The sequence below is a fragment of the Mustela nigripes genome, chromosome X (genome assembly GCF_022355385.1).
Source record: "Mustela nigripes isolate SB6536 chromosome X, MUSNIG.SB6536, whole genome shotgun sequence".
NCBI lineage: Eukaryota > Metazoa > Chordata > Mammalia > Carnivora > Mustelidae > Mustela > Mustela nigripes.
This window is the reverse complement of record NC_081575.1, coordinates 90,691,181-90,712,838: the sequence shown is the minus strand read 5'-3', so window position 1 is coordinate 90,712,838 and position 21,658 is coordinate 90,691,181. Positions and strand designations below refer to the sequence as shown.

Here is a 21,658-nt window from a genome sequence, read left to right as displayed (position 1 = left end):
ACCTATTTTCTATGAAATACTGCAAGACTCAAATATAGGAATATGACAATGTAAACAGGGAAATGTGATGTCCTTACCAATTGAACTATAAATCTCAAAAAATTGGAGCACAAAGTGGGAATGAACTGATTGGTAAAATTCTCCAGTCCAAGTCCTAATTTTCCATGTCGACCATCCCCAAAAGTATACATGAGACCTAAATCTAAAATGCAAAAAAAAAAAAAAAAAAAAAAGAGAGAGAGAATTATAAAGACTTACTTGTATGGACCTATTTGTAAATAAATATATCTACTTATTTCTTACGTTTCAATTATAATTTCCCCCTCAAATGCTGCACCAAGTTTACTCTGATCCATTGATATTTCCACACTCTCTATGGTCTCTGTGGTCCTGCACGAAACACTAGGCAATAGATACTCTGAGAATAAATCACTAAGCCGTTGGTGGTTTGTGAATTTGAAGCCCAGTCGTGTGAGGACTGTGTGGAACAGCAGCAACCCAGCACTAGCTATCTCTAGATACGCACCATCTTCTCCGGGGGAAGGAGATTTTTGGAGTCTGACCCTCTATGTCCCAATACAATCTAATGGAAAAACACTCAGGTCTCTCAACCTTGGCACCCTGGACATTTAATGCCAGGTAATTCTCGGTTGTGTGGGTCTGTCCTGTGCCCTGCAGGATGTTCAGCAGCATCCTTGGCTCCTACCTACTAAATGTCCATAAAACACCCTGCCTCTGCAGTTGGGACAATCAAAAAACGTCTCCACTGTTGTGTATCTTGGGGCAACAAGATAGCCACTGGTGGAAAACTAGTGGCTTAGATCAATCCAACTGTCTCTTTCACTAAGTCAGCTCTGGGGCTGTGGAAGCTGCTGAGGGAAGTGCCGTAAAACGACCCCGGTGACTAGCCCCCATAGCAATGGCAAGGCCTCTACGGTCCACAATAATGTAAGGGGTCTTCCTGCTGCTCCCCAGTTCACCCCTCTGCCCACTGCCAGAGCAACTATTCCAAACCTTCAGTACTCTTCTCAGGCCCTCCTTCACCCCCACTCTCTCAATTGGCGGAAAGTGCCATGGAAGCAGAAGAAAGGAAAGGGGGCCAGGATGGTTGCCGAAGAGGCCGAGTTTCCTTCTGGTCTGGGGATTAGGGGAGGCTTTTAAACAGACCTGAAGGATGATTAAGGTTTTAGCTGCAGGAAAACACATACAAATGCTTTGAATCAAGAGAGAACATAACACAGTTAAGAAAGGCAACCAGTGTGCTTGGAGCACAAAGGGGACAGTGGTATGAGAGGAGTTTGAAGAGGTAGGAAAGAACCATACCACAGAGGACCCTGTTGGTTCATATTAAGAATTTCTGAACTCTATCTTAATGGCAATACATTGAATGAATGGTTTTAAACCAGGAAATGGTAAGATCACATCTGGGAACTTCTAGTTTAAGATGGTAAAGTAATCTCATACTAATAAAATCCAAGAGAACCAAAGGAAAAATGCTGAGAAATAATAACATAATTCAGTAAGTGTCAAGCTCAGAAATTAATACAGAGGGGTGAATGGGTGACGTGGTCGGATAAGTGTTTGAGTCTTGGTTTCAGCTCAGGTTGTGATCTCAAAGTTAGATGAGATTAATCCCTGTGTTGGGCTCTGTGCTCGGCATGGAGTCTGCTTTAGATTCTCTCTCCCTCTGCCCCTCCTGCTTATGCACTTGTCCCCTCTCACTCACTGCTCTTTTTCAAATAAAGAAATCTTTAAAAAAAACTAATAGGTAGAAAAGATCCCCTATTAATAAACAATAACCATATTTAACCCCCAAATTTAGACTCTTATAATTCTTATCATCAACTACTTATTTCCCTTCTTTATATACATTCCTTATCATTCTTTTCTCTTCTTCTTCCTCTTTGACCCTTGATTTCTTTACCCGAAGTGCTAATTTGTAGGCTTTGTGTTTTAACTTGATTATCTTTACCAGAAAAGATAAACTCTGATCCAAGCTACCTGATTGCACTTCCAACTTGAAAACTTTTGTAAACCACAAGTCACTGGCTACATAACGCGGAACTGGTAAGAACTTACAGATAACTCACTACACACCTCTCATTAGTCCTGGAAAAAAAATTCATAACACCTTTCTCCTGAGAAAGCTTTATGAGCAAAAAGCAAGCAAAAGTAATGTTCAATTGTTTGTACTATAAGTTCTTTCATCAGGGGAAATAGTAGTATGAAAGTTTAACCAAATAATCTAATTGTGTGTTAGATGAGCCATAAAAAGTATGTATTTCCCATCAAAGGCAATTTAGAGTTGATGAAAAATAGCAGTTTAAGGACAGTGAATTGACATTAGGACTTTGCAGTAAGGGATATAGATCAACAATTCTTCTGGGACTATGAATGAATAATAATTCTCTACATTCTATATAGTTCTATTTCATGCTATATTAACATGGACATTGACACTTGAAAATGGGCAGGTAGTTCTCTCTGAAAGGCTCTTTAGGGAAGGAGGAACAGTGTATGGTAGTATACATTGTATTTGTGGATTACTCGTTGTCCCAACTAGATACCATTAGATGAGTTCCATTTAGCAGTAGCTTTTTTAGAAAGAAGGAAACAAATGAAGAAATATAAGTATATAGTTTATTTCAAAATACTCTATAATCTCTACCTTTTTAATGCTTTACTTCATTTGCAGATAGAAATAGTGAATTACAGGGGCTTTTGTTCCAAAGCAATCACAACTGTGGAGTCTAACAATTACCTACAGGGAAGAGAGTTATTTCTAGAGTAGAATCTTTACTGAGTCCGTAGGTTGAGAAGTAGGCCCAAAGCAGTGTCTCCCTGGATAAAGGAGAAAGTACAGAGCAAAGGGTCTAGGGGAGCCAGGTATCTGCCTAGTGCCCTTTGAGGTGCCTTTCTATCCCTGCGGAGGAAGTAGCGAAGAGTCACTCCTGAAAACGCCTCCTAGTGGCAAAAGCTTCACAGGCATTAACTCAGCCTGTACATAGCTGGGTCAGACTGAATATGGACAACATTTTAAAGTTCTTCTCCGAGTTAAGAGCCTTCAAACTCTTGCAGTTTCAAAAAGATTCCAGCCTTCTGCCAAAGTATAATATGATATTACCTCTGACAACACTGACTTGTTTTGAGGTTCTAATCTTTAGATCATTTATACTGATTTGAAATTGAACTAAAATGTTAAAAAAGAGTTTACAATTTTACACTTTGGCATATTAAACAAGAACTTCCATTTTCTCAGTCACTGATTCCTTTGCTTACGCTAGATACATTCATTCCACACAGTTTGTATTTTGTAGTAAAACATACCCCATTCTAGATATATGTAACAGAAATTCTCATCTATACCTGTTATCAGAGCTGTGTGATTTTCTCCACAGGAAATAGAACTTATTTTCTGATCCGTAATATGCTCAATGACTTTGGGTACTGAAGTTTCAAAAAGAAAGGTACCAAGACCCAGCTGACCAAACTGTCCGAGCCCAAAGGTATACACCGCTCTCTCTGAAAGGGAATGAGCAAATATAAGAAAAAGATTGCAGGGAAGCAGAAACTGTCACCATCATATCTAGAAAACTGTGACATTCAAACTTTCTTAATGAAAGTTAGGTGCCTCTGAAATACCCATGTAAGAATACTGAATACTTAGGTATACATTCTCAATGATGAAGGAGAAGAAAAAAGCTATGGCATGGGCCTGATTTTACCTTTTACATATAACCATAAAAAGAGTTGTTAAAGACACATCAGTCAGTGAACTACCTAACATGTCCCTATAAATTACCACTTAGCTCTTTAAAAATAGCATCAGTTGTCATTAAGCTAATTCCTTTCATTACCTTAAAAAAGTGGGGGGGGGGGCAGTGGGGCACCTGGGTGGCTCAGTCGTTAAGCATCTGCCCCTCAGGTCATGATCCCAGAGTCTTAGGATCCAGGATCCCTGTTCAGTGGGAAGCCTGCTTCTCCTTCTCTCACTTCCCCTGCTTGTGTTCCCTCTCTCGCTGTCTCTGTGTGTGTGTGTCAAATAAATGAATAAAATCTAAAAGAAACAAACAGAGTAGTGTTTCCTACAGAAAAACTCCTACTTCTCAAAAATAGTTTAACAGAACAATCTATTTTGTAAAACAATTTCAGAGGAGAATTTGCATGAGAATTGAAACTTACTATAGATATGCTTGATTAACTCACAGGTAAAGCTCTTTTACTAGGAAGTGCAGTAATAATGAAAGGGGGACAAAAGCTTTTCCTTTACATTAACATTTTTTAAGTGACTCCAAAGGACCTCCAATAACTTATTAAACATTAGCTCACATGTTCTCGAGAGATGGAAAAGCACAAAAACAGGATAAGTGAGTGGTGATGAAAGGGTCCCTTTACACAACTCTGGCTGGCCCTGAGTCAGGAAGCATGATCTCTTCTCCAAAGCCCCACACATCACCTTTCCATGCTACAGAAGGAAGAGGAAGAGCTTTGGTTTCAGGGAGGAGTCCACACCTCCATTATTACTAGAGGGGGAAAGCAGGCCAGTTACCTAAACTCTCTGATGTTATAATTCCTAACAGGGTTGCTGGGAGGCTTACATGAAAAAACATTCAGGCAGATTTTAACACACACTAGGAAATTTTTTTATAAGATTTTATTTATTTATTTGACAGAGAAAGATCACAAGTAGGCAGAGAGGCAGGCAGAGAGAGAGAGGGGAAGCAGGCTCCCCGCTGAGCAGAGAGCCTGATGCGGGACTCGATCCCAGGACCCTGAGATCATGACCTGAGCCGAAGGCAGCAGCTTAACCCACTGAGCCACCCAGGTGCCCCAAGACATTTTGTTTTAAGAACATTTTTCTAAAAACTAACTAATCAACTCATCTCATTTCTGACAGTGGAGGATCCTGAGGAAAACATAACTATCTACTGTCATATGGTTTTACATTCTTCCTGTCTAATAACACTTCACAAATAAGCCAGAGAGCTCATACCTCTTAAAGAAAATAGGCTGTGTCAAGGATATGAAGCCACACTGAGGCTATGGCAAAACATCCTTATTTTAATGTAAAAATTAGTATAATAACCGTATGGCATGTCACCAGTTCCGAATGTCAGATTAATAGTAGAATGTTGGGTAAATGAAAACAAGTGTCCATCTCTAGCTGGCCAATAACCACTTTAGGTTACGTGGGCTATCTGAGATGAGCCTGTGAAATGAGGCCATATAGGCAGCCTGAATCACGTGATAAAAGTTTTGATCCTTACCCTGTTGGGTTTGCTTTCAGGTACTGGGCTGACACTTCTAAAAATTTTTTTAATTATTTTTATTATCATATAATGTATTATTTGCCCCAGGGATACAGGTCTGTGAATCGTCAGGCTTACACATTTCACAGCACTCACCATATCACATGCCCTCCCCAATGTCCATAACCCAACCACCCTCTCCATAACCCCCTCCCCCCAGCAACCCTCAGTTTGTCAGATTATGAGTCTCATGGTTTGTCTCCTCTTTTTTTTTTTTTTAATGACCTAACATTCTTTTTTTTTAAACATGTAACAACTAATATAATTTTTGGTCTCATCACCTTTGTAACATTTAACAATGTAATTCGATGCTAACAAATGATACCCTATTAGGAAAACAGGTTTTAGTAGGTGGCTTCATATGAATACTACTCTAGTTTCTCAGAATACATTTGATTTCATGAACAGTAACTTGTTGCCCTGTAGAGATCATGAGTTTGTCCAAATATAATCTAGAGGGGCGCCTGGGTGGCTCAGTGGGTTAAAGCCTCTGCCTTTAGCTCAGGTCATGATCCCAAGGTCCTGAGATCGAGCCCCGCATCAGGCTCTCTGCTCAGCAGGGAGACTGCTTTCCCCCCACCTCTCTCTGCCTACTTGTGATCTCTGTCAAATAAAATCTTTAAAAATATATATAATCTAGAAAAGCTAAGTTCTTATTTTTCCTTGGGATCCAGACTTCACTGTGGACCCTATCTTACAACCAGGACTTTCTTGGCTTTTGCTAACGCTGACGAAGACATACATCTATCACTCTGCCTCACTTACCCTTTCTCAGGAGTCCACTGTTTCCCTGATTCAAAGGAGAAACTAATCATAGCATCGCCACAACCAGTAGTTTAATTTTCTCACCTCTTATGGTCCCATGGAGTATTACATTTTAAATAAATTCACTGGCAATGAACTAATTTAAATTATCTTTGAAGTATTTTAATGAATGGTACCCCTAAATATTTTAAGATCAGAGTTATAGACAAAAGGAAAAACAATGCTAGGGAAGGCCACCCCATAAAATCATCTAATTCAAACCCTTTCCTTTGGTGAAGGGAAAGCTCTAGAACAGATGGTTAGCTATTCTTTCTTTAAGGTCTTCAAAGTATCCTATAACTCTTAGGTATTCCGTTTAGTACTTAGTCAAACTAATAATCAGTATGTGCTTCAGGTCCACTTCTTCATCAGTTAGGACTAACTATTATATCCATACTGTACTCCAGAACACAGCTTTCTCACCAGGGCTGGCTCATAATAAAGCTCTCACAGGTCCATGGGGAAATGTGAAAAATAGGCAAAGCAGTAAACTTTCCATAGAGATAAGTGAATATAATTTAAGAGGGTGTCTTTTACAATAAAATTGAGAGCTCCTTAATTTTTATTTTGAAATGCCCCTTTATTTATGATATAATGGTGAAAAGGTTGCGTTTGGCCTGCAATACCCTCATTTAGTCAAATGCAAATCAGAAGATCGCAACCATCTGCTGGTCTTCATATTTGTGTCACAAGATTAAAAAACTTAAAATACAATAACTTTACTAGTCTGTGAGATCCCAAAGTCTGCAAAAATCTAGAGAGAATAATTTCTGGCAACATAGTTTTTAACCTCAAAATTAAGTCCACAGAAAGCTAAACGTCTATAATATTGCAAAAAACCCCCACACTTCTGTGTATTTTAAACTTCTAAGCATAATTAAAAGTAACATGGATTATTTGGGTGCTCATTTTATGTAACAATACTTTATACTATATAGTTGAGATGTTATTTTTATATAATCGACATTTGTGTTCTTTAGAATAACCTTCAGTCACCTAATAAATGTTTGTTTAAACTAGAGAAATTATAGAACACATAAAGAATAAGTTGAACTTCTGCCTACCGAATGCATTTTCAGATAATTTATAAAGATTAATTTCTAAGTTTAATTCCTAAAATAAATCTTCTTAAAAATATATGAAAATCCTGGGCGCCTGGGTGGCTCAGTGGGTTAAGCCGCTGCCTTCAGCTCAGGTCATGATCTCAGGGTCCTGGGATCGAGTCCCGCATCGGGCTCTCTGCTCAGCAGGGAGCCTGCTTCCTCCTCTCTCTCTCTCTCTGCCTGCCTCTCTGCCTACTTGTGATCTCTCTCTGTCAAATAAATAAATAAAATCTTAAAAAAATATATATGAAAATCCATTTTGTTAACAGAAATTCAAAGAAATCTTAAACCTCAGAATTATTTCCAAATATAGAATGGAGGCCTTGGAAAAAAATTATTTCTAACTTGGAAACAGATTTCATCTGGGAATTGTAATTCTGGGAAATCACCACTTAAAAAGCATGACTTGGATTAGAACAAAAAGTCAAGGAAAAACAATGTAAGAGAGGAAAATGGAAAGATAAAATATCGCACAATCACCTAGCAACATGAAGCATATCATCTGAGAACTGGATATTATTCAAAATTTGCCTGCAACACTGCTAACTTTCGGTTACTGAAGATTAAGTGGTGACTTCAGAAACTTGTTAATTTCTTTTGGACCAAAAAAAAATATAACAATTCACTAGCTGTATTCCCTGTATGCTACTCAAATTAATGCCGAACAAATCTGGAGGCAGCAATTCGGTAAGCATGTTATCAAGTAGTGTGTATATCTTACCATATTGACTGGAATCCTGAAAAATGAAATGTCATACCAAATATAACATACAGAAATCAAAATTGACATTGCTAATAAGTGTCTAACTTTCTTTTATTATTTGTAATTTAAAATCTTAACACTTTTTGCTAAATTACTATAATAGAACATAAAAATGCAAAATAGATTACCAAGTTTTATATTCTGAACATTAGAAAGAGAAGAATTATCAATGATACATAGAAAATAGCATGAACAGGGGAAAGAAGGTATTTCAGGAAAAATTATACCAATTTTAGAGAAATATAGAATACACACACACACACACACACACACACACGAGGAAAACAGTCTATCCTTGAAAACAAGCTAAGAACAATTATCAGCTGCCAAGAAACATGTGAAGATCATGAAAATGTCCATTATGTTGGCAAAAACAATTCCACAAGATTCATTTTTTTCTACTTACAGTTTTCTTCAATAGGCCAAAGATGTGTAGAAACTATGGAAATCAAAGCTAGAGATTTTAATGAAAAGAGATGCAAGGCCAGTTTGTAAGCTCCTAGAAGCACAGACTAGGATGGTGGCGCCAGGGGCTGGGAGGGGGAAAGGGGTGCCCCTAATCAATGAGTATAAGGTTTCAGCTTTGCAAGGTAAGGTCTAGAGGTCTGCTGTACAACACTGTGCCTATAGATAACAATACTGTATTAAAGACTTAAAAATCTTTGAGGAGATTGGATCAGATGTTAAGTATTTTATCCCAAAAGAAGAAAATGAATGTAATTTTTTTTTATTAGCCACCCCAGAAAGCAGGGAATGGAGCAGCAGGAGCCACACGTACCTGTGAGAACCACGGTGTGCCCTCCACCACAAGCTACTTGGACCACCTTCTCAGGAATTCCAGGCACCGGCTGGGGCATTCTGTGATTGACCAGCAGCTGATTGGGAAGACCTAACTTCCCAGACTCTGGTTCTCCAAATGTGTACAGTTCTCCCTCCGCTGTTGAAGGAAAAGAACAATGATCAAGGATGGCATAATTATGGACAAAATACTAGTGTTTGGGGTACACATTCTCATGTTCAATAAAAAATTTAGAAAATGACAACTTGATCAGTTTACACTTAAGATATTTTTACTGGATGGTAAGGAAATCAAGCTAAGATTTTCTTTTCTCCTTGATTATGCTAATCCAATTTCTTTATGAATTCACGACCATCGCTACTAATGAAGTAGAAAATGATTTTAGCTGTTTCACATAGAAACCATCTTACTTCTACTTCCTTTTACAGTAAAGCAAAAATGACTAGACATTAAGCCTCCATTAGGACATGGATTTTGTCTTGTTCACTTGGGTATTCCAAGAACCTAGCAATGTCTGGTATATGAAATATTCAATGAATGCTTGTGAAATAAAAAATTGCTTTTATGAAACTGGTTTTAAGGAAATGCATTTCTGTGTGAATATGTTGACTGAGCCTTAAAATAGCAGATTTTGTACAATTTAATGGCACTTCCTCCAGATTCTCTTTTATCAAGGAACTCGTGATGTTTAATCACTGTCTTGTCCATACCAACACTACTAACTTGCTCTCTTATTATACTTATCACACTATGACTTGAGCTTCTTGAAAGCAGGAACTTCTTAGAATTCATTTCTATGAACTGAATGGAGTTCTATAAGCAAGAATTTAAAAACCTTTGTAGATATATAACCTAATCGGACACAGAACCTGTTGCCATTCATGTCAGGAGAGAGGTAACACAGTAAATCTGGTTGTTTATTATGTATTTGTTATTTGCATGTCTCTAAGAGAACGATGATTGGTCACTGACCAACCCCTGGGAATGTGGCCCTTGGAGTGTTATGTTAGTGACTGATGATTTTGTTTTGTAACCCAAACAGCAAATTATGCCAACTGGGGTTCGTTCTTAGGGTTGCTTTGAACAACCATCAACACTGATGATGTATCAATGTTAAGGGATCAGAGTTTCAGTCACGGTGAGTAGTTGCTAGCAGGGTATCCCTACATAATCAGCACTCCCACACAGAAGCCAAAGACCCTGAGAAGAGTGGGCTTCTCTGGGCAGGGACATGAGGCACACATCCCTGTAGTTCAAAGCATGTCTTGTGCCGCAAAGAGTAAGGACTAGGAAGTGTATGTGAGACTACCCTGGAGGACACAGATCTCCTTCCAGCCGTTTTTGCTCTGTATCCTTTGCTGTGATAAATCTTAGCTGTGAGTAGAACTCAAGCTATTGCAGCTTGAGAGTTCTCCTAGCAAAACAGAACTTAGGGAAGTTGTGGGACATTCAACACACATAGTATGCACCACTGAAAACTTGGTCAAATACTACAAACCCAGCTCTACTGATTTTCTGGAGTGATCTGCACAGAAAATGAAATTTTTTGAACTACAGCTTTCTAAAAAGTATTTAGCACCAGCACAGAAATGCTCTTCTGGCTCCCTTCCTCTTTTTCCCATGCCTCTTGCCTCTGATATGAAAGGAGTTAGTAGGCCAGATGAGTTTCTTTCCACTTTTGTCTATAAATTCCTGCCGCTCCTCACACCTTAACATGGGTGAATTGTATGGTATGTGAGCTATATATGTCAATAAAGCTGGTCTTGTGTATGTTTTTTTTTTAATTTTTAATATTAGTTTCAGGTGTACTATATGGTGAGTCCACACTTCCATGCACCACCAGGTACTCGTCACGACAAGTGCCCTCCTTAATCCCCATCACCTAGTTCACCCACCCCACCTACCTGCCCCCAACCATCAGATTATTCTCTACAGTTAAGAGTCTGATTCTTAATTTCTCTTTTTTCCCCTTTGCTCGTTTGTCTTCTTTCTTAAATTCCACCCCACAAAGCTGTTTTTTTTTAAAGGCATAAATATAAACAAAACAAAAAAGCCCCGTGTAATGCCTGTTGGCTACAATGAGCAATTCCTTGTTTTCCTACTGGCTGAAAGCAGAGTTTAGTCATAAAATTGAATTTGTCAGTTTTGTTAAAATCTAAATAAGACAATGCTCTTGCTTGGGATTTTTGTGTTTTTCCGTTTGTGTTTTTTGTTTGTCTCATAAACAAAGTGAGCACTACACCAACCCCAGGATCCAGAAAGTTGCCAGTTAGTTGGTAGGTAGCACTGCCCCAAGGAACACAGTTAATTGTTCATTCACTTATTCCCTCATTTGACGATATTTATTATTAGTTTGTCCAAGATACAAGCTGATAGAGTGGCAAACAATGGCAGCTGAGTCAGAGTTTGCCCTCTCTTGGTACCATGGTGCTACCAATTCACCAGTAAATCCGAGGGCCACTGGAATGGGTCAGTCAGCACTTTCTAAATCTGAATCTGAGAAGCACAGAATGGAAAACAAAGACTTAGAGATATCTAAAAGGGGCCAGAAAACTATTTCCTCAGGTGTTTTTGCTGTTAAAAAAACCCCACCAATCGAACGATCACACTTCTACCACTCTCTATATAGACACAGACTCAAATAAACATTTCAAATATTTAACTAAGGCAGATAAAGGTTGCCAGGGAGCCCCAGAAAGGGAGAGATTGGGGATGCTAAGCAAAGTTTGGCAAAGGAAATCCTGTCTCATACTGAGCAATCTTCCCTTTCCACCTACTCTACATCCCTGCTCTCACCATGGAAGTGTATGACTCCCTTACTGAACTGATAAAAGCAAATTAGCAGGACAAAAGTAGACAAGGTCTAAGTACAGAGGCAAGTGCACCCAAGGGAAAGTGGCCCATAGATCTCATTTCCAATGTCAAGCAATCCAAGAAGTTGAGAACCAAGGTTTAGAAGTTTCTAACACACACATTTTGCTTTTCTAATATTCACAAAAAAAGTTAACATCTCAGAGAAAGTAAACTCTCATTAAAATGCAGAAAACACTGTGACCCCAAATGGACCACTATTATTTCATGACAGACTGCCATGGCATTATTTCCACAGTATGGTAGAGAATTAGATTTTATTATCAATTGAGTAAACACTTAGAAATAGGAGGTAACATGATGAATCCAAAATGTTCTGTCTTACTTGTTACAAAAGCTGAGTGATAATATCCACAGGAGATCCAGGAGATAGGTTTCCCAACAGTCACTTGTTGAGGGACACACACATTAGTTATATTTTTTAAACCAATTTGCCCTTCGGAATTGTCACCCCACATAAAAAGCTCTCCATCCTCTACAAAGAAAACACAAGGAGGAAAACAAGGTTTTAGGAGGTAGCAAGGCTATCGAGTTATTATATTTCCAACACAGCACTTATTCTTTAATTCAGAAAAACTATGTGTCTTGATAGAAAAGTGCAACTAAGACATTCACACCAGCTAGCTGCATAAGAGTTCAATTTTAACAGAAAAGGCTTCTAGGATAATAAAAGAGGATAACATGATGTAAATCGTGTCCATATTTTTATCTCAACAGCAAAGACAGAATCTTCTTTCCTTTTCTTAGTTTACCATCTCCGAACAGCAAATGTTTCTTCCTCTCAAGCACTCAGACTGCAAACGAACTGAACAACAGCATAAGCAGCCCTGGACCTTTCCTGGGCAAGTCCCTGGTCAAAACGGCCTGGAGGACCTTACTCTTAAGAACACTATATAAACGTTTTAATGTTTTGAAGAAAAACAAAAAAGAAAAAGAAATGCAGTTCAGGGTGGTTTTTGTTTTGTTTTGTTTTGTTTTACAATTTATCCTTGAAAACACACACTGCAGCTTCAGAGATTAGGGAGCCACCTGAGCACACAGAGCATCTCCAGAATGCAGCAGCTTGTGCTCTTTCTGATTAGGGTTTCAAGGGAAGGAGAAATGAAACTAGGCAAAATATTTTAGGAAGGAAATTATCAAGACTTAGGTCTTTTAATTCATTTAAATTTTTTAAAACTTTGAAGTGGTTTAATAATAAGCCAAATTAAAGGAAAATGGAAAATCAGAACCATAAGGACATCGAGAGGCTAAGTGGACAGTGGATGGTACTGCGGGCACGGTGCTGCCATGTGACTCCAGCCCTCCTGGCAGCTGGAGTGGCACCAGGGGCCACTCAGCTCCCCTACTGGAGCGGAGAAGCCCACTGTAGCTCCTTCACAGACACCGTGGGTACCTTGGCTCCCATGTTAAAGACATTTCTCATATGGGCTTAGAGAGGGAGAGCAGAGAGATGCAATGACCAATACAGACTGTGTAATTTATTTTGTTTTTAAAGTGTATTTATTTAAGTAAACTCTATGCCCAAGGTGGAGCTCAAACTCACAACCCAAGATCAGCCACGCGCTCTTCCAATTGAGCCAGCCAGGCACCCCCCAGACCATATTCTGATAACACATATCCAACCGATTTCTCTGTTTCTGATAGCAACTTATTAGAGCTGCAAATATAATGTCCAGAACACAGGATGAATATTTAGTATCTACAGGAGTAGATGGAAGCATGGCAGCTACGTGTGTTTATGTCTAAACCTAGGTAAGCACAAAACTGGACTATATGTCATGATTCAAAGTTCAATTTTTATGTCTTCTGAAAACACATGGTTAAGGAAAGAAAACGAAACAGACCGCTGGGGTCAGGTGACTCAGTTGGCTTATCCTGGTCTAACGGAAAGGAACGATTCCCAGCCTGATGTGGAACAAATTCTCACCAGTTAGTGCAGCTGAAGTGTTGGATCCAGCAGAGAGCTGTTTAATCTTATGCTGGGAAGTAAAAAAACTAATTAGATGAAAAGAGTTTCTCTCGTCAGTGTCACCAAGTCCCAGCTGTCCTTCATTATTTCCTCCAGCTGCATATACTTTGCCTCCTTCTGCACATGGAAAAGGAAAGAAACATCCATATACTACAGTCACCATCTTTACGAGACAGGCCAGTTTCCAGATATTTCCTCTATTAACAGTGAAGGAAGCCGAAAGCTGACATTATCCCACCATTTGGTGAACAACTCCAATTCGTTGTCAAAAATCAAGCAAAACAAGCAAGGTTATACATTTTTGTGAGATTTTCTAAATTGGTCTAGAGCTTAAGTAGCAACTAAAATGCACAGAACGTGCAGAATATATTTCCTCGCTAATGCAGCGCTTTATTAAATCAGAGCAAAAAGAGAAAAGTAATTTCCAAATTAGTTTATAATCCAAATCAAACTATTTTAAAAGAGATGTGGTTCATTAATTTTAACTTCCATACCCATTAAAGTTGAGATATAATATGTAATGAGTAAAATGAGGCAAATCCAGAAAGAATATAATTAGAAACATGAAAATTCTATATGTATTTTAATTTTCTAGCTAAACAAGAAGGCAATATAGTATTGTGTTTTAGGAGAAAGGACTGAAGAGCCAGATTTCCTGGATGCAAATGCTGGCCTGCCATTCATGAGGTGTGTGACCTAGGCAAGCTGTGCGTCACAGTGGCTCTCATATTCCTCATCTGCAAAATGGGGATAAGAATAGTGCCTACTTCACAGAGTTGTTAATGAAGATCACATTAGTCTACGGCCATACCACCCTGAATGCGCCTGATCTCGTATGAAGATCACATTAGCTGACATTTATAAAATTCTTAGAATGGCATATGTTTGTTGTACACACTATATAAATGTGTGTTAATTACTTTATTAATTAAATATGAAGTATATCATGCCTAGATAATAAAAATTGTCAGTAAGCTCAAAAGTAATGAAGATTTTTAAAAACATACACATATTAAAACTTAGTTTTAGGGACGCCTGGGTGGCTCAGTTGGTTGGACGACTGCCTTCGGCTCAGGTCATGATCCCGGAGTCCCGAGATCGAGTCCCGCATCAGGCTCCCAGCTCCATGGGGAGTCTGCTTCGCTCTCTGACCTTCTCCTCGCTCATGCTCTCACTGTCTCTCTCTCAAATAAATAAATAAAATCTTAAAAAAAAAAAAAAACTTAGTTTTATCTGTCATACAGATGCACACAAAGGTAAAGCCTCACTAAATTATAGGGGAAACTGTGAGCAAAACCAGCCTGAGTCAGTAAAAATTTAAGATATTATTTTAGAAAAGATGAAATCTAATTGAGGAACCAAGACCAGCTTTCCAATGGAACATACGACAAGGCCATGGAATTTAACACATATTGGGTGAACCAGAGTTGGTGGAATGCTAAAGCAGTTCAGAGGATGACATGAGTCAAAGTTGAAGAGCCACAGAAAGCTCCATGGAAGAAGACTTAATACTGGATCTTAAAAGACAGGAATCTGTATAAGAGAAAGACATTTTAGCAAGGCAAACGTATGAATGAGGGGAAAGGGCCAAGGAGGAGCCAGAGATGATGAGAATAACCTGAACACAGAAGAGGCTATGGGGGTGGGCGGCAGGAGGTGGGGGGAAGGAGGTAGGAAAGGTAGCTCAGTGATCAGCGCCTGGATGGCCACTTGTTCCAGGAGCATTTGTTGAAAAGACTACTTTTTCTCCATTGAATTGCCTTGGCACTTTTGCCAAACATTAGTTGGGCATGTATGTGTGTGTCTACTTCTGGACTCTGTTTTGTTCTGATAATCTCTGTCTCTCTTTTTGCCAGTAGCCCAATGTCTTGATTACTGTGGCTTTAGAGGTCTTGAAATCAGTAGTGGTGGTCCTCTGCTTTTGTTTTTTATAAAAACTGTTTTGGCTATTCTGGGTCTTGTCCTTTTCCATACAAACTTTAAAAACACCTTTTGAGTTTCTACACACAGACGTATACAGCCCATTTGGATTTTAATTGGAACTATGTTCACATCAATAGCCTTTTGGGGGTAGGTCCCACTCACCCTCAGAAAAGAGGAAAGCGCAAGACCAGGAGCGGGCGGCCCCTGAGGTGTACACATAGGTAAGGATGGGCTGCCCCTTGACATAATCCAAGATTTTCTGCAGGCATGTAACATTTGTCTATGTATTTTCTTTTAAATTTTTTTAATGATTTTATTTATTTATTTGAGAGAGAGAGAGAGAGAGAGAGCACGTGCCAGCATGAGAGGAGAGAGATCAGCGGGAGGGCTCAGCAGGGAGTCTGATGTGGAACTCGATTCCAGGACTCCAGGATCATGACCTGAGCCGAAGGCAGTCGCTTAACCTACTGAGCCACCCAGGCGCTCCTATCTATGTATTTTCAAAGGCAAACAAGTGTGCTAACCATTTATATTTTTAAAAATCCTAATCTTATTATTGCCAAGGTACCATTTCTATTAATTTTACAAAACCATACTGGAGATCTGTTCTCAAGTTGGGAAGGAAGTCACACAGATTGAATACTATACCTGTTGAAACTAGGGTGTGGTTCCGTCCACAGGCAGCAAATTTCACTTTTTCAGGTTTTAAAGCTAAAAATATTTTAAAAATGACAAAAGATTTTATGTTTACAACAGTGATAAATAACACAGGTCAAATGGTAACTAACCAGTAGAAATGAGATTTTAAACCCAAGCCTGTCTGACTCCAAAGTTCTTAATTAATAAGCCAGAAGTTTTTAGAACTAGCTGTGCATCATAATGACCAGTGGAGCTTTGAGAAAAGTACAGATAGCTCAGCCCTACCCCTGGAGAATCTGAGTCAGCAGGTCTGAGGTAAGGCCTAGGCATCTAAGTGTTTTTAAAATGTCCACAGGTAATGATTATGTACTGAGATTCATGGCACTGTTACACTGCCTCCTCACCAAACTAATCACCTAGTCCCTAATCTGCTATCGCCACTGTCAAGCTCACCTTCTATCTCACACAGCGAAACACTACAAGTCCAAGAGTCACAGGTATAACCTATGGTAAAGCTCTTCACTCATTCATTTACATGTTCAAAAGAGATTTAAAGAACACTGCCTAAGTGCTTACCATAGAGGCTGCAAAAATCACTAAGACAGAGTCTCTGGTGTCAAAGATCTCACAGTCTAGACAATCCTGTTACTTCATCTATTAGATATTTGAGAGTAAAGATCATGTGAATAAACCCAGGGTTTAAAAAAAAAACCCCAGGGTTTAGTAGATTGTGCTCAATAAATACTTTTTGACCAAGTGGAATACTTTGAAAATTCCATAACATTATCTATAAATAGCATGGATATGCTAAACTACACTGACATTTTGAGCTGAAATTACAAATTTGGATAGGAAGATTAAGAATATTGCTCTTGTCACATCCCAAGGAATCTCCATCACCTGTTCACAGGTTACAGCAAAATAGAAGCTTTACACATAATGCCAGGAAAGCTTTGTAAAGGTATTATATATCCCATATTTTCTGGGAGAGTCCGGATTTAAAATATTTTGTCCTGTACTTTTAAGGACACTACTAATCAACCCCTAGTCCAAATGTCTCAGTCAGTACATCTACTCACTATATACAGCAGGGTCAAGTATAATTCATAAAGCCAACAGCTACCTAGAACCATGATGCCAACAACTCTAACAAGTAAAACAAAGCTCAAAATTCTTATATATTGTATTGGTTATTCTTTGTATATATAATAACAGTAATATTTAAGCAGGTTAACAAACAGGCAAAATAAAAGGATATTCAAATGTAATACTGAAGAATCATCACTTCCTTTGTGTTCTTTGGGTTTAAAAGCAATGTGATTTTTAGACCCTAACACATAAAAGTAGTTCTGATTATCATATAAAAAATAAAGTCAGACACCAATAATAGCCAAGTAAATAATGGAAAATAAAGAACTAAGGGCTTTATTATTCCTAATATATTAAAGAACATCACAATCAATACAAAGTACTTTATGAGGTTTAAGTATTTAAAGCAATAAAGAAGAAAAGACCCCAAACCTTTGACACACGTTGGCTTGTTAATAGTTGACTTTGATCCTAATCCTAACTGGCCCCAGTTGTTACTGCCAAACATGTAAAGTTTATTATTTCCTGGTGGGAAGGAAAAAGACATAAGAAATCGAAGCATTTTCAACATAAAGTGATGTGAGATCAAGTCATCACAAAGCAATAAAAAAGGCTACACTTAAAAGTTGTATTGCTTTCCCGTGTTCAAACAGGTTACCTTGCCCAGGTTAAAATGAATTATTTTAACTGTCCATTACAGGTTACCAGATTCTGTTAGGTGTAAAAAGTTTCTAAGATTATGCAGTAGTCAGTTTGATTATATAGATATATTAAAATAAATTTATTCCAAGAAAGTAGCATTTATACAAAATCCTATTTAAATATGCCAAGGGGATTTAAAATTTAAAACACTCCCTTGATGCATCACATTGTCAAGAAATCTCTGATGAAAGAAAGAAAAAACATTATTCTGGTAAAGGAAAGTATATTCAACATGTTTGAAACACAGCACATCTATAATATCTAGGATTCTTTCAGGATTACCATCCTCACTTAGGATTTCAGTACTAACCTGTAACAATAGCAGTATGTTCATCTCCACATGAAAGAAATGTAGGTATGTCATTTTTAAACCAAAATTTGCTGGGAATATTTTCAGCAAATTTAGTTTTTCCAAATGTAAACACAGCACCCGAACCTGCAAATATATGATAGTTTCTATTTTACAACTTTTACTATGTTGTCTGTTACCAAAATTTTTTTTTCGGTAATTTATCTGTACAGATTCCTTGTCTCATGGCAGCTCTGCTCCACTCCAGCACTGTTTACATCCTCCTTCTACCTTAATTCAGTCTTACTGCTCAGACTTTATTCTGGTTTTATTTATGAAATCTACTAAATAAGTATTACTTATTTACTGGAGGAAAGTAGGGGAAAAAAAAAAAAAAAAAGGTAAGGCAGTCCTCCGTTACTGAAAGTCTGTTTCCCCCGATGGACCATCTGCTCCCTGGAATGAGCTGATTGATAACAATCCTGCCCTATTAACACTGGTTTACAACACCTCATGGTCTAGCCTGACTGAAGGCTTTTCTCCACACACGGGACTAGGACAGTATTGAGTTTCATTTTTAGCATCATGTCCATAGAGTATGTTGAGATTTAACACTCTTAAGTCATTAAACACTACCTGATATGAGTAGTAGTCACAAACTATTTTGGTCCAGTACCATTTTAGAGAAAGATCAAAAATCCCTACCAGTTCTCTATAACATTTTAAACACACACACACGCACGCACGCACGCACGCACACGAGGCCAGATCCAACTTTTGAGATAATCTCAAGGAGAATAATCACACAGAAAGAAACTAATGGGTGCCATAAAGTAAATATAGGGAACATAAGTATTAATAATAAATGATAATGTACAAGGGACTAGCCACTATGAAAAACACTTTGAGAACAATTGTGAGGTGTGTCAATTGAAACCAATTACTTAGATTGGAAAGGCCAGGTTCTAGAACACACTTTGGGTATTTCTAGAATGAATAATTTCGTTTTGTTCTATTCTGGCTTCCCAGTTAGCCTGCCCTGATACCCTCACCCCAAGCCAAGGTTTGGTGGCTTGCTCTGTCCCCTAGTAGTTATTATCTATTGTGAAATGGTACTATCATTATGCTTACTTTCTAGTATTTCTCACTAGATTGTGAACTCCAGGAGGTCAGGAATCTAATCATGTTAGAGACAAGAACATGGCAGAAAACGCTACACACACACACTTGATACTGCTGTAATCCAGTACTTTTTTTTTTTTTTTAAATTTTTGGTCTTGACCCATTAGTGGGTGAGAAAATCAATTTAGTAAGTCACGACTATCATTTTCAAAGGAATGTACTATACGACAGACCTGAGAGCAACCAAGTGGTTAGAGTAAGCACCACTTCATGAAACTTGTTACACTATATGTGTGGTACAGCGTCACAATGTCAAACGTATTTCTGCAGCTCAGGGTTAAAGTTTTACAAGAGCGCTCGTTAATGGCTCCCACCGCCCCTTTTCTCTAAGTAGCTTTCCCCTCTCGTCTGTTACCCCACGCCCCCTAGTCACCCACTCTTTACTGCAATCAATACATAACTGGGTCTTGGGGACCTCGAAGGGGGTACTTTGGGAAAGTTTATAGGGAGGTAAAAACTGCCCCTGCGTTCGAGAAACTCATCGAAAGCTTATTTCAAAAGAAAGAGAAAATAAAAAACACAAGCACCACTCCCCCGTGCTCCCCCTGCCCTTCCTTTCTGTTCCTCTCAGACTATCGCCCAGACGCGGCCCGAGCTCCAGACCCCGTCCGGCGGCCGTTGCCTGCGCCTTTCCCTCGATGGGGCGGCCCGGAGGCGGGACCTGGCCGCCTGCCCGCCCGCGGACCCTCCCTCCCGGCCCGCCACCAACCCCGCGGACGCGACTCACCGGGCACCACCTCCTCGGGTTCCCCCATGCCAAGGGGGATGCGGGGAGCCTGCGCCTGACCCGGAAAGGTGGCGGGGGCGACTCGGTGGGGCCTATGGCAGGGCCTCAGTCCCGACGCGGGCCGCGGAAGCCCCCCGGGCCCCCATAGCGACACCCCGGACATCGGCTACTACCGCGTCCCCGGAAGTCAACAAACAGCCGCTAGGGGCAACGGAGGCGGAACGTTGGGGCGCGAGGCGGGGCCGACGACGGGGGAGAGGAGCAGTGGGCCGGGCGGCCGGCACGGCGCGGGCGCAGGCGCAGACGCAGCGGGCGGGGCGGTAGAGGCCGCGCGCCCTCTGGTGGCCGGGAGGAGAGGGGCGGCCACGCCGCGCGCAGGGATGCTTCTGAGGCTGCTCGCTGATCGTGGTGGTTTATCTAGGCCTGGCAGGGACCTCGTAAGCGTAATGACAAACGTCACAAATATCACATACTCTGTCACTCAGACTATGTGACATAGGCAACCCTCGACACATAACCATAACAATACTAGTAATAAGTGACCATCTCTAACTATAAATGAAATAGGGACTCTGCTAAATATCCAAAACGCATTTGTATTCCCAGCATGTAACCGGAGACCTTCCGTATACTAGATGCTCATTAAATCTTTTTCGAATGAATGAATCCTACCGCGATCCTGTAAGGTGGTTCATGTTACTCCCTCGTGGATGTGTTGATTATACAAAGGAGGAGAGCTAGGGTCTAGCTTAGCCAGCCCAGCCTGTCCTTTGGACCTCTCCCTCTGTCCTCCCTGAGAAGGCTGAGGTGTGCCACCCACTACTGACAGGAAATGCACAAAGAGATACACAAACAGCAGACCACCATTGCTTTAGAATTCGTCCAGAGATATTTTTCTACAAACTTTAGTTTCCCATACACCATAATACACAGAGGCAAAAAGCCATCTTCCAGGATGAGGAAATGTATGTACATGTGGTAGTTGTGGGCACCAGCTAGAAGCCGGATTCAGGGACCTTGTGTGGAGAAGAGTGTATTATTGACTTTCTAAGGGAGTTTGGTTAAAACCAGAAGGAGAGATTAAATGAGGCAATACACAAATAATCATTTACTTAAAAAGCAAAGTCGGAGGTACTAAGAAAGTGTTTAATGGGGAGCACTGGCCTGGTGTGAGAGGTTAAGAAATGCTTATCTGAAGAAACATCATTAAATCTAAGAACTGGAAGGAGAAGCTGGGAGAGGTGAGAGCTCTGGGCAGAAAGTAAATCGTGGGCAAAGGCTCATAAAGAACAGAGCTCTTTGCAGGAGCTCAAAGAGGTGACACTAGCTCATGGCAAAGTGGCGGGGTTGTGGACCTGTGAAGGACTGAGATTCCACTCTAAGGACAGTGGGGAGCCATTGAGAGGTTTCAGGTAGTGGAGTGACAGGATCAGCTACGTGTATTCCTGGAATCGTCCTGCCTGGCTGATGTGTGGGGAATAATTTGGAG

At 39.8% G+C, this 21,658-nt stretch overlaps 1 protein-coding gene across 1 annotated transcript in view; it reads right to left on the bottom strand.

Moving 5' to 3' along the window:
- RPGR (retinitis pigmentosa GTPase regulator) overlaps positions 1 to 20,429 on the bottom strand; it is an 84,449-nt gene extending 64,020 nt beyond the window's left edge. Inside the window, exons 1-9 of the mRNA XM_059385267.1 lie at positions 20,170 to 20,429; positions 18,282 to 18,407; positions 17,702 to 17,794; positions 16,190 to 16,252; positions 13,577 to 13,735; positions 11,975 to 12,124; positions 8,758 to 8,916; positions 3,367 to 3,522; positions 78 to 202 (exon numbers count right to left, since the gene is read on the bottom strand). Coding sequence (XP_059241250.1) covers positions 78 to 202; positions 3,367 to 3,522; positions 8,758 to 8,916; positions 11,975 to 12,124; positions 13,577 to 13,735; positions 16,190 to 16,252; positions 17,702 to 17,794; positions 18,282 to 18,407; positions 20,170 to 20,332 — 1,194 coding nt within the window. The 5' untranslated portion in view covers positions 20,333 to 20,429. The remainder of the gene's footprint in view (positions 1 to 77; positions 203 to 3,366; positions 3,523 to 8,757; positions 8,917 to 11,974; positions 12,125 to 13,576; positions 13,736 to 16,189; positions 16,253 to 17,701; positions 17,795 to 18,281; positions 18,408 to 20,169) is intronic.
- Between the last annotated feature and the right edge of the window lie 1,229 nt (positions 20,430 to 21,658).